Here is a 19,942-nt window from a genome sequence, read left to right on the forward strand (position 1 = left end):
AAGGAGACATAAACAATGGGCCAGATTCAATTCAAGGTTTATCACGTGAAAAGTCATGGACGAGATTCAATTTGAGATACAAATTCAATTCAGAGATACTCACTGTTTATCACGTGAAAACTCTATTGAAGTCTATGGGAAAAGATTGGAACTGAATTTGGAGAAATGTTTTTCTCCACAAATTGAATCTTGTCCAAAAGTTTTCATGTGATAAACCACAAGATAACTTTTTCTCACTTCATTGAATCTGGCCCAATATGTACTACTGCGCCTTCAGGTTATAATTAGTGATGAGCGAATTTATTCGCCAGCCATAGATTTACGGCAAAATTCTGAATTTTGCCATGTGCGAATTGTTCGCAAAACTGTGGTGAAAATATGCCGTGGAAAGATTTGTTGAGAATAAAGGCCATAAGAAAAAATGCTCATTGACTTTAATGTATTTGGACAAAAAAGTCCCCATTAAAATAAAACGCATTAGGACAAAAAAAGTCGCCAAAAAAAAAAATGCCCATTAACTTTAATGCATTTGGACAAAAGTCTCCATAAGAAAAAACGCCTATTGACTTTAATGCATTAAGACAAAAAAGTCTCCATAAGAAAAAATGCATTAGGACAAAAAAAGTCGCTATAAGAAAAAAGCCTATTAACTTTAATGCTTTTTGACGAAAAATTCTCCATAAGAAAAAAAGTCTATTGACTTTAATGCATTTTAAGTAAGAAAAATTGTTGCACGTAACACGCCATTTGACTTCAGTGCGGTTTGCAAATTTTTCGCTGGTTTGCAAATTGTTTTGCGATTTTTTCCTGCGAAGCTAATCGGGACAGATTCACTCATCACTAGTTATAATACCTTTACCCCCTGTAAAACATAAGTTCAATGGGGGCTTGTGCTGAACATACCTGTCTTCATGGTTAAAATTAATATGTAAAAAGTGTGTTCAGGGCAAGGCCTGTTCACTGGATACATTTATGAACATGATCATTATTAAACAGTAATCAATATTGATGACCAATTATGTTTTGGATCAGTTTATGATTGCCACTATTTAATGTCCCTGGCTTTTATTTCTTAAAATACTTTACAAAGAGGGGAGCAGGCAGTTTTCTCTGAATACTATAAATGGGACACTTTTTGTATTCACAGGGCCAGTCCTGCCATGCATAGCGTATTCCTGAAATTTGTGAACAGCCTTTAAAGCAGACAGTGACCACACGAGAACATGCTGATGTTACTGCTACAGGAGACCAGCTATCCACTGTTTCATCCATTGACTCACAAAGCACCTGCAATGTAAATAGAGAATTCACAATAAATGACATGAAACCAAATAAAATAAGGAATAATAAAGTCCAGATTAACTCGCACAACAAATTTACCTGGATAAAGCATTCAGCTACTTTGTTTCTGTTTCTACCATAGCCATGACTTTACTTATTACAAGCTAGGGATGCACCAAACATCATTTTCTGCATTTAGCTTAAAAAAAAACCAAATCTTTTTGGTTGAATAACAAACTAAATCCAGCCTCTAATTTGCATATTCCAAAGCTTTTGCAATATTATCATCTTGTAAAAAAGTGTAATTTCCACATTCCCTTTTGTTTTATAGTCACCTGGCTACAAGCAAATAGCGGTATAATTGTTTAGTTTAGTGTCAGACGATTGTGGATCTTCGCCTGCGGAGAAACGTAGGCTGAGAATCCGCTCCCCTGCTGCTCCTCTGCTCCTGTCTGCCTGAAATCATTGTCTCCACTCGGGTGCAGGCAGAAACACGACATTTGCATTTCATGCCAAAGTCTGCTCTGCCTTACAGAAAGAGATGGGGAGCAACCGGGCAGCGTCTGGCCCTGGACCAGCATCTGGCCTCTATAATTAAAGGAGAACTAAACCCTAAAAATATGGCTAAAAATTACATATTGTATTTACTGAACTTATTGCACCAGCCTAGAGTTTCAGCTTGATAATAGCAGCAATGATCCAGGACTTCAAACTTGTCACAGGGGAGTCACCATCTTGGAAAGTGTCTGTGACACTCACATGCTCAGTGGGCTCTGAGCAGCTGTTGAGAAGCTAAGCTTAGGGTTTGTTGCAAATTATCAAGCAGAAAATTAGGTTGGCCTGTAATATAAGCTGATGCTACAAGGCTGATTATTAAATGCTGATACTAGTTGCACTGGCTTATGTGCTGCCATGTAGTAATTATCTGTATTAATTATTAATCACCCTTATGTTATGACATTTATATTCTATGTGTACTGTATATTTTGAGTCGATCCCTAAGCTCAGTAAGTGACAGAAGCACAGAGCATGTGCTATCAGCAGAAAAGAAGATGGTTAGCTACTAGGGCATCTTTGAAGGCACAGATTTTCCCTGCTAAAAGGATGTGGTTGCTTTGGGCTGGTACAGAAATCCAAAACATAATGTGCAACATTTCTAGCTACTTCTTTAGTTAAGCTTTAGTTCTCCTTTAAGAGTCTTTTACTCTGCATTATGTCCTTAATACGTCTTTCCGCACAGCCTGCAGCGCATTCTTACCTCAAAAATTCTGTCACTTAAACTTGTTATTAGAAGTTGCTGATCATATGTTATGTTTATGTAGGATTCTTTATAAAATACTTCAAATTTGATTGGAAATGGACCCTGAAAGGGAAGATCTTTTTCACCATAAGCAATTGCTCTTGCTCCCAGATACAAGCGGTAGGCGACAGTTTGTTTATCTCTTGGGTGAACACTGCAAAGAAAGAGCAGATAATGGAAAGGTTGACAGTTGTTCTTGTAATCGAAATCTGCATTGAGATTAGGGACATAGGCAATTCCTGGCGTAGCCCCTTCCTTCATGAATAAAGTGCAAGGAGGGTGCACCATGGTGTTCGAAGGGACCACCTTCCACACACAAGTATGTTCTTTCTTTAATGTAAAGCTTCAGAACTACTCATTGATTGCCACTTTCTTATTATCTTAATATTTGATGTAGTGCACTCTGTATAGTGCTGGTTTAGATTAAGTGGCTGTGCCCAAAATCTATAATGTGCTGTGCTTTAAAGAAGTGGTTCAAATGGGGTCAAATGTATTGTTATTGCTACTTTTTATTCCTCCTCTTTCTATCCAGGTCATGTCCTATTCATATTCCAGTCTCTTATTCAAATCAATACGTGGTTGCTAGGGTAATTGAGACCCTAGCAGCCAGATTGGTGAAATTGCAGAGAGCTGCTGAATTAAAAGATAAATAACTAATAAAAAAAATTAAAGGGGTGGTTCACCTTCAAAATAACTTTTAGTATGTTATAAAATGGCCAATTATAAGCAACGTTTTAGTTGGTTTTCATTATTTGTTTTTTAGTTTTGAATGATTTGCCTTCTTCTTATAACTCTCTCCAGCTTTCAAAAGGGGGTCACTGTATATAAAAAACAAATGCTCTGTAAGGCTATAAATGTATTGTTATTGATACTCATTAATACTTTCTATTCAGGCCTCTCCTATTCATATCCCAGTCTCTTATTCAAATCGATGTATGGTCGCTAGGGTAATTTGGACCATAGGAACCACATAGCTGAAATTGTGAACTGGAGAAATGGTGAATAAAAAGCTAAATAACTCAAAAGCCACAAATAATAAAAAATCAAAACCAATTGCAAATTGTCTCAGAGTAGCCCACCCTACACCATACTAAAAGTTAATCTAAAGGTGAACAACCCCTTTAATGATAAAAAATGAAAACCAATTCAAAGCGTCTCACAATAGAATTCTCTACATCAAACTAAAAGTTAATATAAAGGTAAACAACCCCTTTACACAATGTGAATCATTGGCTTTCCACTAACTGAAATAATATGGTCTGACTATATGTAATGATTAACATTAAAGATATGCATTGTGGTTTGGTAGATGATGTACAATTAGCAAACCAGAGTATAATCAAAATGTTGGATATTTTGCCCTACCTGCCATATGGAGAGCTTTCATCCCCAAGATCCATTGCAACTGCCATAAATGTGTTATTCATCTTTGGGTTAGGAGCATAACCATAATCAGCAGTTTGATGCCATCTAATGACTGGGTAATTATCATTTTGTTGTTTTTTCTGATATGTGGATAACTGAAAAACAAAAAAATATTATGTCAATTCATTTTTATAAAAAACAGTATTACATCTGCCGTCTTGAGTGTTAATTACAATTACTTGAACAAATGCTGCAGCCTGCACCATATCTTTCATACCTGCAATATTTGCTGGCTTTAGTGTTCCTATCTGGTGTTGAGCGGGAGGTTTATTGCTTCTGAAAACAGCATTACAGCACAACAGGGAAGCCATATATAGCTTTCCTTAGTGTACATATGGCTTTATGGTGTAGACGTTGGCTTTGCCTTGGAATTCTCTCTGATTGGTTTCATATTCTATATTTGTCAAACCCTGAGAACTCTTTATAATAATAAGCTTCAGGTATAGATATTGTAACCGTCTATTTAGCAAGGACGTTTATAAATGATTTTGATCAGCCATTTAGTTGGAAGCTATTACTGGCAAATTGCTTCATTTGTTTGGAATTCTGTATCTATATAGGAGTGTGTCACATACTTTTAATAAAGAACAATAATGTATTTTATGGATGTATTAACTACTAAAATATTACATAAATAATTCCAAAGTTATCCCTCTCTTTTTATTGTCAACTAACATATTAGCCTACATTTTACAGAAGAGTCTATGGTCTTTAAAGGGGCATATTCATCAAAGGGGGTACAGTAGAGCTCATTACAGTTCACCAAAGAAAGTGTTCGCAACAAAAAATGTCTTGAAAGTTAGTAGTGATGTTTTTCTTAAGCTAGAAATAGATTTACAAGAAAAATTATCCCATTTTTCCCTTTGCTTCTTGTAAGAACACAGCACACCACACAAATAGCTGCTGCAGGATAACATTTGCCGTTATTCTGGGAAACATTGCATGTGATTACCTGAACAAATCCAAAGGGAAAATGTCTATCAGTTTGTCCATTTGTGCCTTCATAAAAAGATAGTCTCCAGTCTTCTATGAGGGCTGGGAAAGTGCAGTTGTACAAGTCGGTGTTTGTGCCTGTGTTTTGTTCACCTGTTAAACACAAAACAGCATGTGTTTTATTAGAATACTAATACTAGCAACATTCCATATATGTTTTTTTTTTTTATTTCTCTAGTGCACAGCAAGAAAATGTGACGGCATCATTGGACAATGATTTACACACTTGTTTGGTAGCACTCACTGTATATTATGTCACTGTTTAATCTGAGGATATGAATACACATACACACTGTTTTCTGTGCAAAGTATACAGTATACTGTGTGCATGTGTGTATGCAGGAGTGTAAAAATGAAAGGGAACATTGGTCCATAGCGTGGTACAGCAATTAGCATCCCTAATTCGCCTTTTTAATGTTTTTTAACAATTCTTGTTGCTCACACTCAACTGGAAATTGGAATGGAATTAGAAGAATTTTTTTCTCCTCAAATTTAATCTCGCTCATAAGTTCCCAAGTGATAAATCATTTTCTGATTGATTTGAATCTAGCCCAAAATATTTTGAATCAATGGGTGGACTTTGCATTGATTGATACAGAAGAAGCTAAATTTGTTGTTCCAGGCGTCCAGACTGCTGTCAGCAGAATATAATGTGGGTATTGGTATGTGGTGTTTGACAAACAGGTTTGCAAACTTTGTATATTTTAACAAAATAATAGATGGAGTACCCAGAACAGGAAGGGTTCAAAATCAGCTCGACCTGCAGGCAAAGTAAATCTGCAAGATACCGTAAACAGGTTTTAAAATGTATGAAACTATTTTTAAAAATTACATAGAGAAATGACTATGAAGATTTTCATTCATCCAGGTCATGGTATATCTAGTATAGGTAAATCTAAAAACAACTGAACTTGCTGAGTAATCAATGAAGACGTTTCACTACTCATCCGAGCAGCTTCTTCAGTTCAACTGACTGGTGTAGGAAGTTCTCGGCATATAAACTGTTCCACTAATCCAATCACAATTGCACATTGTAACTCTTCAAAGAGGTGACATCTGACAATTCACAGAGATGTTGATTCTGTGTAGTTACTGTGATAGGATTACTAATGTGTCATGCAACTCCTAGAAACAGGTGTTACTTGTAAGAGTTGCATGAATGGATGTGTGAAGTGCTCTGAAACCCCCAGGGTACAGATGTGAGAACAGCATTGTACACACACATATTTATACTGTATACCCAATTTTAATACATATAGACCCACATATCACTACAGGTGCACTTTAAGTCAAAGTGATGTCTGTACGGATCAATGTAAGTTTAAATGGCAGCCGAAGGAGCCATTTCTTTATGACTCATATGCAAGAGCACACTAAGGGGTATCCAGTTTTGCTACTTAGTGCTCATTCAACATACCTTCTACACCTCTAGATCTGCTCTCTTCAGTCAAAGTGAGTGGAGGTCAAAAAGTGTAAAATACATTTGCACCTATTTACTTACTTTCACTTTTAACCCTGCCCTACGCTTGATAAATGCATTTCGCAATAAACACGCAAGGCAGCTTTCTTGCATTGACCCTGTGTGCCTTGGGATTCTTTCTGCTACATTACAGAAGATGCAAGGGTAAAGAACCACATTCACAGCCAAATGATGCGACTTTCCAGCCACCCCAATTAATATCTGATTAAGACATTGAGGCCCCATGCACAGGCTAATAAGGGCCTAATAGTTGACACCTATTAAGGTTGATATCTATTCTAAATATTTTATATGTTTCATATTTTCACCTCTCAGTTTATAGAAGGAAACAGGTAAACTGTGTGGATCTCATCTTCCAACATATATACCAATGGGACAGAGTTACTGGCATTAGAGTCCTGCACGGGTGAATTTTTTGGAACCCGTACCTGAGCCGTACCTGCAATCCACAACCCGGACCCGCAACCCGCATTGTTACCAGCTTGGACTCACTAACCGACCCACAAGTACCTTATCCACAACCCAGACCCGCAGCCCATCAAGAATCAGGAAGTGCTGTCACTGTAAACTGGAAATGACATCATTGGAAGTAGGCGTGATCAGAAAAAAATAGGGATGCACCGAATCCAGGATTTGGTTTGTATTCGGCCGAATCTGAATCCTTATTTGCATATGCAAATTAGGGGGGGAATTGCGTGACTTTTTGTCAGAAAACAAGGGAGTAAAACATGTTTTCCCCTTCCCACCCCTAATTTGCATATGCAAATTAGGATTCAGTTCGGTATTCGGCCGAATCTTTCACAAAGGATTCGGGGGTTCGGCCGAATCCAAAAAAGTGGATTCGGTGCATCCCTAGAAAAAAAGGAGTAAAACAGGAAGTGCTGTCATTGTAAACCGGAAGTGACATCATCGGACGTAGACATTATCAGAAAAAAGGAGCAAAAATCGATATTGAGAAGACCCACGGCCTGACCCGCAACCCCGCAGAAGCGCCGACCCGCGTCTATGCCCGCACCCGGAACTTCTGCCCGGAACCTGCAGAGTACCACAGGTTTATGCGGGTAACCCGCAGGTACCTGACCCGCTGCAGGACTCTAACTGGCATGCAAGTTAGTTGTACAGCACTAATCCCCACTTCCCAAAGTAATTTGTCTCCAAGTCACAAATGGCACCACCATAAACTTTACTCCATTTATAACTTTATTGCAATAACTGCATTCTGTTTTTTGTTGTAGTGATAATATTCTTTAAACATAATTAAATATATTGATTTGTTAAAAACAGCTTGGGTGGGAGAACAACTTACCTTGATACCAAATGGCTCCTTTAATAGTCATATTGAGTAAAGGGTGTATCATTGCGTTCCACAGTACTGTGTAGTTACAAGGTCCAGCCATTTCTCCTGTATACATTGACCTTTTAACAGAGAGTTATTGTTAAAATGTAATACTTGATAAACTGTACAGATGCCTTTTCTGTGCAAAGTGTGCTGATCAAAACACACAGTAAGAACCTACATCAATCCAGAGCACAATGAGCATATGTAGGGTTGTCAAGATGAGAAAGCTATACAGGGACAAAACAAAAATATCTTTGCCCTGCCCTTCCAACTTGTATAGTGCGCTTGACCATCCTCTAGTGCAACACTCAATTCTATTTATGTTCCAGCAGGCTTATGTTAAATGCAATCTGTTAAAAAAGCCTTATCCTATTGCCTATGGTTAGCAATGCAAACATTATATTTTCCTATGAGCTAGTCAGGCATTATTGTCAGAGGGATTACATACCTCTTGGTTGCACAGTAATCACCCAAGCATATCTTACTTTATGGGGAAAGTCACAAATTGTACTCAGGTTCTAGTAACCTATAGCAAGCAATCAGATGTTTGCTTTGACATGTGTGACTAGTAAATCTTTTGCAAACGTTATGGCCTTCATTATATTAGAGTTGCTAAAATATGAATAAGCATTGTAAACTTTTTCAAAATGTATTTTTGTCTTTTGAATTAATACTATTCCAATTTCATCTGCATATTATATAAACTCAAATTTACCTCTCAGAGGCACATTCCTCATGGTGAGAAAGTCCGCATTTTTGTAGTGCTCTTTTTGAAGACCAAGCCTCAACAGGCGTTCCTCCCCACACAGACTCCACTAATCCAATGGGATACTTCAGTTGGTGTGACAAATGTCGACCAAACAACCAGCAAACAGCAGAAAAATATGTAAACTCACCATTCCCAAGGTTTTCTTTTTAAAAAGCAAAAAGAAAAAGGATTAAAGATTAACTTAATGTTAAGAATAAATAGCACACAGGAATGGTGCATTACAGCAGTGTTCCACATTTAAACGGTGTGTCTAAAACACAGCAAAGAAAAAACACGCCGCTGAAAACATTTAGGGGGTTATTTATTTAAGTCTGAGATGCCAGATTTTCGGATTCAGACTTTTTCCATCCTCGGGATATAATAAATCTTAAGGTTTTTTTTTTGTATAAAGTCCGAATATTTAGTGGAAAAAAAAACCCAAGACTTTTAAGAGATTTATTATCCCCCAAGGATGGAAAAAGTCAGAATCTGAAAATCCGGCATCTCAGACCTACAGTATAAGTCAATGGGAAGTTTCTGTGGTCTCGGTTGAATTAGCCCAAATATCTGAAAAATTTGGGCTTTTCTGTAAAGAGCCTGAAAAAAATAGAACAATTCGGGATTTAACTCTGAAAAAAATTGTACGATTCAGATTTTGCCCGTTTTTTTCATGTTTGTCCCAATCCAATTAAATCATGATTTTTCATTAATAAATAAAGTCCAATCATGGATTCTAGTTTGGTCGGATTTTTTTAATTAAAATAATCAGAACAATTTGGACTTTGATAAATAAGGCCCTTAAAGTAGTTCTTACCCCAGACATTTGGCAAGTTTACTGAATATATATATTACTAGGGATGCACCGAATCCACTATTTTGGATTCGGCCGAACCCCTGAATTTTTCGAAAGATTCGGCCAAATACTGAACCGAATCCGAATCCTATTTTGAATATGCAAATTAGGGGTGGGAAGGGGAAAACATTTTTTACTTCCTTGTTTTGTGACAAAAAGTCACGAAACTTCTGAACGTATTGCCTCAGCCTAAAGGTTCACCATCTCTATAGTACTAATGATCCAGGCCTTGAAAGTTGTCACAGGAGTTATGTTTGTTCAAGAAGAAAATGATGATTGCCAGTCATATAAGCCGATGCTAAAGGGCTGATTATTAAATTCTGACTAACTGCAATGATTTCACACACACACATACACACACTGTATATGTGGGGAATTGCTCATAACATCGGGTAGGGCTCAGCTAAAACAGTTCTTACAGAGGAGACAGGAGGCTTAGGTGTGCAACAAACTTAAATAGGCACACGTTCTGTGGTATAACAGTAAACAATAAGTGAAAACCCCAGTTTGCAGTTTTACAGAATACAGGTCACAAGGCAGTCCCTCTTTGGAGTTACAGTAGCATACAAGTAGCATACACAGTTTGTTCAAAGAAATCACAGCGTGTGTTCAGTGCTTCTCTCCGACTCCCAGTTCACCCCCACACTGCACAACCAGGATCCCTTAAACAGCACTAATTGGGCATGTACTGGTTTAGCCCTACTCCAGGGTCCTAGCCTGTCTTACCCTGGAGATTTAAATAAGCCAATACCTCAGGCTGGATGCTATATAAAGTTACTAAAATAAAAGAGCCAGCGCCAGAGGCACGGGAGACAGACAAACAGGCAAATAGGGTAATATAGTTTTGCAATGTTGCCACCTCTTGTGTAGGGAACAGATCGTTTGTTACACCATATATGTGTGACCTTCCTTTACTGTCAACCTCCACCAAAAAAGGGTTAAAAAGACTCTCCTCAAGAGCTTGTTTAGATGGGTACTCACAAACAGGTAATATCAACTTGCACGTAAATTCTGAAGCGCTTCCCTTCGTGTAGAATGGCAATGGTTAAAATAGAGCATATCTATGCACCGTCCAACTGGAGGCCCCTCTGATTGCACCAGTCCACAGCAACAAGTCCCAAGATGATCAGGCTTGGGAAAACGAATATAAGAATGTTTGCGTTCGTTCCTTGTGTGTGATGGTTGTTTGCGTTCGTTCCTCGTGTGCAATGCTCGGCGCCTACCAGTGACGCAAACAACCATCACACACAAGGAACGAACGCAAACATTCTTATATTCGTTTTCCCAAGCCTGATCATCTTGGGACTTGTTGCTGTGGACTGGTGCAATCAGAGGGGCCTCCAGTTGGACGGTGCATAGATATGCTCTATTTTAACCATTGCCATTCTATACGAAGGGAAGCGCTTCAGAATTTACGTGCAAGTTGATATTACCTGTTTGTGAGTACCCATCTAAACAAGCTCTTGAGGAGAGTCTTTTTAACCCTTTTTTGGTGGAGGTTGACAGTAAAGGAAGGTCACACATATATGGTGTAACAAACGATCTGTTCCCTACACCAAGAGGTGGCAACATTGCAAAACTATATTACCCTATTTGCCTGTTTGTCTGTCTCCCGTGCCTCTGGCGCTGGCTCTTTTATTTTAGTAACAGAATTTTCGGACTTGAAGGGATACAAGTGGGAGCCGGCTGGGATCTGTGGACACAATCAAACCTTGGGCCTATCTTTCTGTTATGGATGCTATATACAGTTAGGTCCATAAATATTTGGACAGAGACCACTTTTTTTCTCATTTTTGTTCTGTACATTACCACAAGGAATTTTACATAAAACAACTCAGATGCAGTTCAACTGCTTTAATTCAGTGGGACAAAAAGATAAATAATGTAAACTAAAGCCTTTTTTTAACACAATCACTTGACTTTTGGGGCTTAAAGCAATTGGACCATTGACTCAAAGGCTATTTCATGGGCAGGTGGGGTAAATTCATTTGTTATGTCATTATCAATTCAGAAGATAAAAGCCCAGGAGTTGATTTGAGGGGGGGGTGCTTGTACGTGCTTGTGCTTGGAATCATTTCCATAGTGAAGAGAAACCCCTCCACAACAGCCAAACAAGTGAACAGGAGGTAGGTGTGGCGATATCCAAGTCTACCATAAAGAGAAGACTGCATGAAAGTAAATACAGAGGGTGCACTGCAAGGTGCAAGCCACTCATAAGCATCAAGAATAGAAAGGCTAGATTGGACTTTGCAAAAAAAAATCTAAAAAAAGTCAGCAGAATTCTGGAAAAACATTCATTGGACAGCTGAAACCAAGATCAACCTCTACCAAAATTATGGCAAGAAAAAAGTATGGAGAAGGCGTGGAAAAGCTCATGATCCAAAGCATACCACATCTCTATAAAACATGGTGGAGGCAGTGTGATGGCTTGGGCGTGCATGGCTGCCAGTGGCACTTGGACACTAGTGTTTTTTTATGATGTGACACAGGACAGAAGCAGCTGAATGAATTCTGAGGTGCTCAGAGACATATGTTCTACTCATATCCAGCTAAATGCAGTCAAATTGATTGGGAGGCGTTTCATAATACAGATGGACAATGACCCAAAACATACAGCCAAAGCAACACAGGAGTTTATTAAAAGCAAAGAAGCGAAATATTCTTGAAAGTCAGTCACCTGATCTGAACCCAATTGAGCTGCATTTCACTTGTTGAAGACAGAAAAGCCCACAAACAAACAGCAACTGAAAGCCACTGCAGTAAAGGCCTGGCAGAGCAATAAAAGGAAACCCAGAATCTGGTGATGTCCATGAGTTCAAGACTTCAGGCTGTCATTGCCAGCAAAGGGTTTTCAACCAAGTATTAGAAATGAACATTTTAATTTCAGTTTTTTAATTTGTCCAATTACTTTTGAGCCCCTGAAATGAAGTAATAATGTTAAAAAAGGCTTTAGTTCCTCACATTTTTATGCAATCTTTTTGTTCAACCCACTGAATTAAAGCTGAAAGTCTGCAGTTCAACTGCATCTGAGTGGTTTCATTTAAAATTCATTGTGGTAATGTACAGAACCAAAATTAGAAAAAAGTTGTCCAAATATTTATGGACCTAACTGTATATTCCCACCCCTTTTGTAAAGGTAACTATGTAGAGGTTCTAAAAGAAGTAGTAAAATACATACATGCAGACAGACGTCTCTTTACCTGTGGCATCAACTTTTACATTAATGGATAAAGTAAACATTAACCCACATATACAGGGTGCATTCTACCCTCACTAATCTACAGCTATTTATGGATTCTTACCAGAGGTTGGTACGGACCACTGTAAATCAACTTTTGCAAGGTCATCAAGTTCCATTAGGGATACTTCTAATGCTGCAGTAAATAGTCTAATGTTGGGATAATCAGCAGCTTTTGCCAGTTCTTTACTAGCGTTAAATACCTATTTAAAAAAGCAAAAAAAAATATAGATTTTAATTTGAAAAGATACTTACAAAGGAATAGGAACAAAGGAATTTGTACATTGCATTCTCTTTTGTTTTGTAAATGGTACCTTGAAAAATAACCTAAAGAGAATTTTAGTTAGTGGCACAGCACAAATCTATTCTCTAACATCTTGATACTATCAAAAAGGCTGTGCGTGTCACCTGTAAATGAAAAGTTAATGAGGGTATCTAGACTGACTGCTGAATAGCAGAAGATGCATCGAATATGTTAGATTTAACCCCTCTATTGACTGATTATTTATGATGTACCTGTGAAACAGTCATCTCCATGTTGCTCTGCCCACCACAAAGCCAAACATCACCAAACAAAATGTCGTGCAGGGCCAAATCAGTAATGTCTTTCTGGTAATGTTGCTGAGCAAGTAACCAGTAGGGTCCTCCATGATCAACAGGATCCAGCAGTACTTTCCAGACACCTGCATCGTCTAGCAGAGAAATCAACATTATTATGTAACTAAACTCATTGGTGATTGAAAAGACAAGACATTACATTAATATGATAAAGAACAGGTAAGCACAGAGAAAGGGACGTCAGTGAATGAAAATGACGAATGACATTGAATATAAATATAAATATTGGTATTAGGTGAAATAAAATATTTGACAAGAGAAATATTGTGGGGTGGCTTTATAAAAGGGCAAAGAGCATAAACACTGTCTAATATTCTACTATTTGTTAAATCCTGCTCATCAGTGTCCCTTCCTGGTCAGTCATTCAATGACTTCTAAACCAAATTATTAGGAAAAGGTCCATTGACCAATACCAATCCATAACAAAAAATCAAATCATACTGGAACGCTTTGCAGTATCTGTAGGGGGGGTTATCAAAGGCAGCAGATGTGAAGCGAAAGTGTGGGAATGAGGATGTGTAGATTTGATAAGAGTCGGTGGTGGGCTAACCATTCAAAGCCAGACCTGATGAGGTGGTGACATAAAGGTGCAAAGCTCCAGACCAAGTACAATGCTACATTCAGTTTATATGCTATTGGTTTCTAGACCTAGAGCTAACTTTGCACATGCTTTTGCAGCTCTGTGCCTTTGGGAGAAAAAGCTGAAATAGAGATTACCAAAAAAAATTCAAATCCCTTATGGTGCTTAAAGGGATACTGTCATGGGAAAAAACATTTTTTCAAAATGAATCAGTTAATAGTGCTGCTCCAGCAGAATTCTGCACTGAAATCCATTTCTCAAAAGATCAAACAGATTTTTTTATATTCAATTTTGAAATCTGACATTGGGCTAGACATTTTGTCAATTTCCCAGCTGCCCCAAGTCATGTGACTTGTGCTCTGATAAACTTCAATCACTCTTTACTGCTAGACTGCAAGTTGGAGTGATATCACCCCCCTCCCTTTCCCCCCCAGCAGCTAAACAAAAGAACAATGGGAAGGTAACCAGATAGCAGCTCCCTAACACAAGATAACAGCTACCTGGCAGATCTAAGAACAACACTCAATAGTAAAAACCCATGTCCCACTGAGACACATTCAGTTACATTGAGAAGACAAAACAGCAGCCTGCCACAAAGCATTTCTCTCCTAAAGTGCAGGCACAAGTCACATGACCAGGGGCAGCTGGGAAATTGACAAAATGTCTAGCCCCATGTCAGATTTCAAAATTGAATATAAAAAAAATCTGTTTGCTCTTTTGAGAAATGGATTTCAGTGCAGAATTCTGCTGGAGTAGCACTATTAACTGATGTGTTTTGAAAAAAAACATGTTTTCTGATGACAGGATCCCTTTAATGTATTTAGTTACATACCATATTGTAGGAGATATATACTATATTTGGCACACCATGAGAACTGTTTTCACCTTTATTTAGTATCTATAAAATTTGACATTAAAATTATCTTTGTCCATTCTAATCAGGAAATGTACTCAATAACTACTTACGTAGTTAAGTTATTATTGCCATATATGTAAGACGATTCCCCCTTGAGCTGGGATGTATAGATCTTCTTAATGTACATATACTATTAACCGAAAAGCCTCTATACAGCAAGTCATACTTTTATAACTGACAGGCTCTAGTATAGTTATTTGAGCTTCTATGGCAACATTGACTCACTGCTCATTAATGGTTATCTCTATAAGATTGTATCAAGTTGCAAACACCAGCATAATTGTGACTAATTGTGCCTACCATTACTGCAGTTTATATGTAGGCACATTTTCTAGAAAATCGATGTTCAGCAGAGCCTAAACCGAACCCGCATGTCACAATTCTTAATGCTCTTACCGAATATACCTTCGCTATATAATTGTTTCTAGAGCCGTTACCTCGGTACAATTATATTAGAGTAAACAGTTACAATGCAGACTTTACAATGCATTGGTGTATTCACCCTACTTAATTGTTCTTACTGCTCTGAGTCGTATACCTTTTATCTTGGCCTAATGGGATACTGCTCAACAGTAAGTAATCGGAATGCCCATGCCTGCCCTAACCAATTGGGCCTACCATTTTCATTGCTTTTACCTTGGCACAATTGCATATACTTGGGTGATTACAGCCAACTGAAAACACATATTTTGCATTAAGCTTTATCAAGGTGAAAAGAGTAGCAGCATACCAGATATATACTTTTATGCCTGCAGTTTAATCACATATTATGCAGCAATACACTGGACTGAGAAATGTGTAAGACTGCTCAAAGACAGTGTATACGTGTCTGAAACATCACTGGACTTCTACAGAATAACCCAGCTAAAATGTGTGATATAATTTTAACATGGTCTTCCCTGCACAACAGGGCTTACACATGATGCAATTCCCTATTGAGAAGGAAAACTCATTGCCCCAAGGTCATGCAGAGGCAGAAAAAAGAATTAAAACAAAAAGAATAAACAAACGAATAGTACAATTTATAAAGGAAGATATTCAAGCCAAAAGAAACATGTTTGTTCTTTTAGGAAAATGTTGGAAAGAATGAAACCTTATTTGGGTGTGAACATTCCTAACAAAGTAAAAATAATGAAATAATGGTTACGCTAATGTCAATGGTGTTCAGCCATGTCTTGGTTCTACTCTGCAGTTAGAGTCGCTTTGTGAGGTCTGTCTCACCCATGTTCCTTTTCATCTGCTCTATTAGTCATCCACAATCTTTTCTCCTCTCCTGTGAGACTGTTCTCCTATTTGCTGAAAGCTGTATATAAACTCATATACACTGTATTTAAAGGAGAACTAAAGCTTAACTAAAGAAGTAGTCTATAGATGTTGTACATTATGTTTTGGGCTTCTGTACCAGCCCAAGGAAAGAAAAACACTTTAGCAGGGAAGATTTGTGCCTTCAAATATGCCCCAGTAGCTCCCCATCTTCTTTTCTGCTGATTCACTGCACATGATCTGTGGGACTGTCACTTACTGAGCCTAGGGACTATCGCACAATATACTATACACAGTATATACAGAATAGAAATGTCACATTAAAAGGCAGATTAGTCAACTAATTTTTTGCTTGTAAATTTGAAACAACCCCTAAGCTTAGCTTCTCAACAGCTGCTTGGATCCCACTGAGCATGTGAGTGTCATAGACATTTTCCAAGGTGGTGACCCCCTGTGACAAGTTTGGATCATTGCTGCTATTGAGATGCTGAAACTTGGGGCTGGTGCAATAAGTTCTGTATATAAAATATGGCATTTTTAGCCATATTAATTTTTTAGGGTTTAGTTCTCCTTTAAGGAACCCCAATATTCCTTTCTAAGAAAGGATTTAACTTTTCACTGATTCTGAATAGTCCATACCAGTTTCTAGTTGAAGCTTTGGAGTTAGTGCACTACATGCAGGGCAAAGTGTACCAAAAATGGTGACGCAGGGACAGAGAACAACAAATCTTAATTGGACTTTACCAATAATACACTGTATTCCAATAAACATTGATAAAAGCTTTAACTGTGTGTTTTCAGTAGGCATAGATAACAGTCAAGATTCTTACCATTTATGGCAACAGACTTTTTTAAAATGGTCTCAGGTCCTTTATAAAGAGAGACTGTGACAGAAGCCCCAACTTCTCCATAGCCCCATATAACAGCTTGTGAGGGCTTCTGTTGCAAAACCATGTGGCTGGCATAATAGGATGCAAATCTGAATGTAGCACAATCTACAATACATAAATATAAATGTTAATGTAAATGTTATAAAAAAAAAGTTAACATAGCCATGTATCTAATGTAAAATACTGTTAAGATACACAAACAATGTAGAATGGCCAACAAGATAATAGTTTCAGAATTATTTGTTAATACTAATTTACAGTAATAATCTTGCATTTATTTAATTACTTTATTATTAGTTTCTTACATTATTATTATTAGTATTTTCCCTATAGAGAAATAAATACAGATAACAAAGGCCAGTGAGACTAGCAGATAGAGGGGCACAAACTGGAATATGAATTGGGGAGAGGGGGTAGAGCTCATCACACGTAGTGAGAGGTTAACAGGGGACACACGTGGGAACTATAAAATATGGATGAACTAGAAAATGAGGAGAACCAGGGGAGGGGTAAAAAAAAAAGCTAAAAAGGGGGCAAAATTAGTCCTCAAAGAACTTTTGTTACATGTACACAAAAAGCAACTGAGGAGAAAGGGAAGAGACTGACTAGAATGCTGATATAATAGGGCACATGAGTAGGTTTGCCACCTGGTTGGTAAAAAAAGATGCCTCATGCCAATATTATTAACTGGGCAGAAAGATAAAAGTATAGGAAGGCTAGTATTTTTTCCCAGAAAAGGTGGCAACCCTGTACATAAGCAGATAGGTTAAAGTGAGAGAGGAACACGGAGAGACGAGTACAATGTGGACTGAGAGGTATAAGGAAAGGGGGTTGAGTCATGTTTAAAAGTCAAGTGAACCGCATGTGGCGAAAAAAATAAAAAGAGTGGGCATGAAACTATCATAATGGGGATATTGGTTAAAAGGGGTAGCATGGCACCTGGGGAAATGAGTAGTAGAGGGTTGAAAGTTTGGACAAGAAGAAGGACTAACATATTGGAAAAAGAAGGAGGTTGGTACATGGGGTGTACATGGGTTGTGCACAAAGGGAGGCAAGAAAAGACATTGTCAAAATATCATTTGGAAAAATCGCAAAAACTCACTGAATTCAGCGGGCGTCAATTTTTTTTTACATGCGACAATTTGTTCACATGTGAAAACTTTCCCAGCGTCAATTTTGCTTGTGGACTTTTTAAGTCCAAATGCATTAAAGTCAATGGGTGTCAAAAAAAATTTATGAACAACTTTTTGTTGCGGTGAATTTTTGCCGCAGTTTTGCAGAAAAATTTGCAGGTGCGAAGTACGGGCGTTCGCCGCAAATCCATGCCTTGGCAAATAAATTCACTCATCACTACTTTCCAGGTCTGATCTGCGCACTATGCAGTCACCATTTATCATATAAGGCTTAGAGTTGCCACCTTTTTGTGCTGCCAAAAAAAGATAATTTTGCTGAATTCTGCAGTATGTATAATATTTGAGTTCTGATTTACATACAGAATTCCTTTTGGAAAATTATGAGCAAAGTTTTCAACCAATGCAATAGTTAGATCCATTGGCTGCTATGACTTAGATATTAACCCATTCCAATCAGTTAAAGATGCTCAAACACTCAACATTACTTCTGGTGTCTCATAACATCCCAACACCCCATTTCCCCATACAGAGCATCACCCAAAAGTACAAAACACATACCATATCCCCCAAATCTAGGGAGCACAAAGACAAACAGTATCCCCAAACTATTAATAATAATCAACTGCATTTGGTGCCAATATATCAACACCAGGATGGCAACACTATTCACAAGTGCAAGCACTTACACAGAGATACCAATTAAGCCCTTATCATTAAGGAGTTAATGATCCACTCTGAGCATCTGATTATTATTTCCCTTATGATTTAGAGTGAAAGGAATTAAATTTGAAAAAATCCAGAACAGGATCATAATCACCTTAATGCAGCTTATTTGCTATCACAGTTAAACGTTCATGATACAAGATCTCAGTAAGATTCAGTAAAATGGCACAGAAGTCATACCTGTAATGCAGATAAAATAAAAAAGGATCAGGAGCAGGCAAGCTCGAAGCAGCTTCATTTTCTCTGCAGTTGTATCAGGAAGTGCTGCTAGTGAGGAGCATTGTGTTCCTACATTGGGCGTGGCTTAATCACTAATCTTGTCTGGGCACTTGGAAAACTGCTGGTTGTTAAAGTATTTCACTGTTTTCATGTGATCAAAATCATGAACCCTACCTTTGTTTTTGTGTGCTTCCCTGCTTCACGGGACTTCCTATTGCTGTGTTTTTGTACTTAAAGGAACAGTAACATCAAAAAATTAAAGTGTTTTAAAGTAATACAATATTATGCAGTGTTGCCCTGCACTGGTTAAACTGCTATGTTCAGAAACACTACTATTGTTTATATAAATAGGCAGCTGTGTAGCAATGGGGGGCAGACATTGAAAGGAGAAAAGGCTCAGGTTATACAGCAGATAAGCTCTGTGGAACACAATGGTGTTATCTGTTATCCACTATTTAACCTGTCCCATATAGCCTTTTTTTAATTTCAGCCGTTGCTACACAGCAGCTTGTTTATATGAACTATAGTGTTTCTGAAGCAAACAGATCAGTTTTACCAGTGCAGGGCAACACTACATGATATTTTCATTACTTTAAAACACTTTCATTTTTTCCTCTAATACAATAATATGAGTGCAATGAGTGGGGCTTGTGTGGGACATGCATTCTGCCTGTTATTTAAATATTAAATCTATGGTTTTCTGTGGTGTTATTTCTTGTTCTAGAGAGTACAGAACAACAAAGCTGAAGATTAAATCACATTCATTTTACACTGCATACGACCTCACTGGTTCTTATGGTTCTTTTTTTATCGATTACACCAGGAAACTGAATCTAGCTGGATTTGCCCATACAATAGCAAATTCTCTTACACCCGACTATGGCCCTTGCTCCTCATCCCAAGTGTAAATTTGGATAAAACACAGGCAGCAGTGCGGGCGAGG

At 37.8% G+C, this 19,942-nt stretch overlaps 1 protein-coding gene across 2 annotated transcripts; it reads right to left on the bottom strand.

Annotated features, from left to right (window-relative positions):
- Positions 1–1,031: 1,031 nt before the first annotated feature.
- siae.S (sialic acid acetylesterase S homeolog) lies at positions 1,032–19,411 on the bottom strand. Of its 2 annotated transcripts, none has more exons than XM_041571309.1 (10): positions 18,961–19,411; positions 16,865–17,029; positions 13,174–13,349; positions 12,722–12,860; positions 8,534–8,729; positions 7,786–7,895; positions 4,959–5,092; positions 3,947–4,101; positions 2,540–2,735; positions 1,032–1,287 (listed from the first exon to the last, which is right to left on the bottom strand). In XM_041571309.1, the coding sequence occupies exons 1-10, from the start codon at positions 19,016–19,018 to the stop codon at positions 1,066–1,068; spliced, it is 1,551 nt and encodes a 516-aa protein (XP_041427243.1). In that variant the 5' UTR covers positions 19,019–19,411; the 3' UTR covers positions 1,032–1,065. The 2 variants fall into 2 exon arrangements, with proteins under 2 accessions (XP_041427243.1, XP_018082477.1); XM_018226988.2 differs by lacking the exon at positions 18,961–19,411 and adding an exon at positions 18,616–18,730.
- Between the last annotated feature and the right edge of the window lie 531 nt (positions 19,412–19,942).

Source organism: Xenopus laevis, chromosome 7S (genome assembly GCF_017654675.1).
Source record: "Xenopus laevis strain J_2021 chromosome 7S, Xenopus_laevis_v10.1, whole genome shotgun sequence".
Taxonomy (NCBI): Eukaryota; Metazoa; Chordata; class Amphibia; order Anura; family Pipidae; genus Xenopus; species Xenopus laevis.

Excerpts from the sequence above, each read along its gene's own strand:
- siae.S (XM_018226988.2), bottom strand. The coding sequence starts at position 18,685 with ATGCAGTTGATTATTATTAATAGTTTGGGGATACTGTTTGTCTTTGTG. Across the intron at positions 7,896-8,533 it reads GAGGAATGTGCCTCTGAGAG|GTCAATGTATACAGGAGAAA; the intron begins GTAAATTTGAGT and ends CTCTGTTAAAAG. Across the intron at positions 2,736-3,946 it reads GAAAGCTCTCCATATGGCAG|TGTTCACCCAAGAGATAAAC; the intron begins GTAGGGCAAAAT and ends CTTTCTTTGCAG.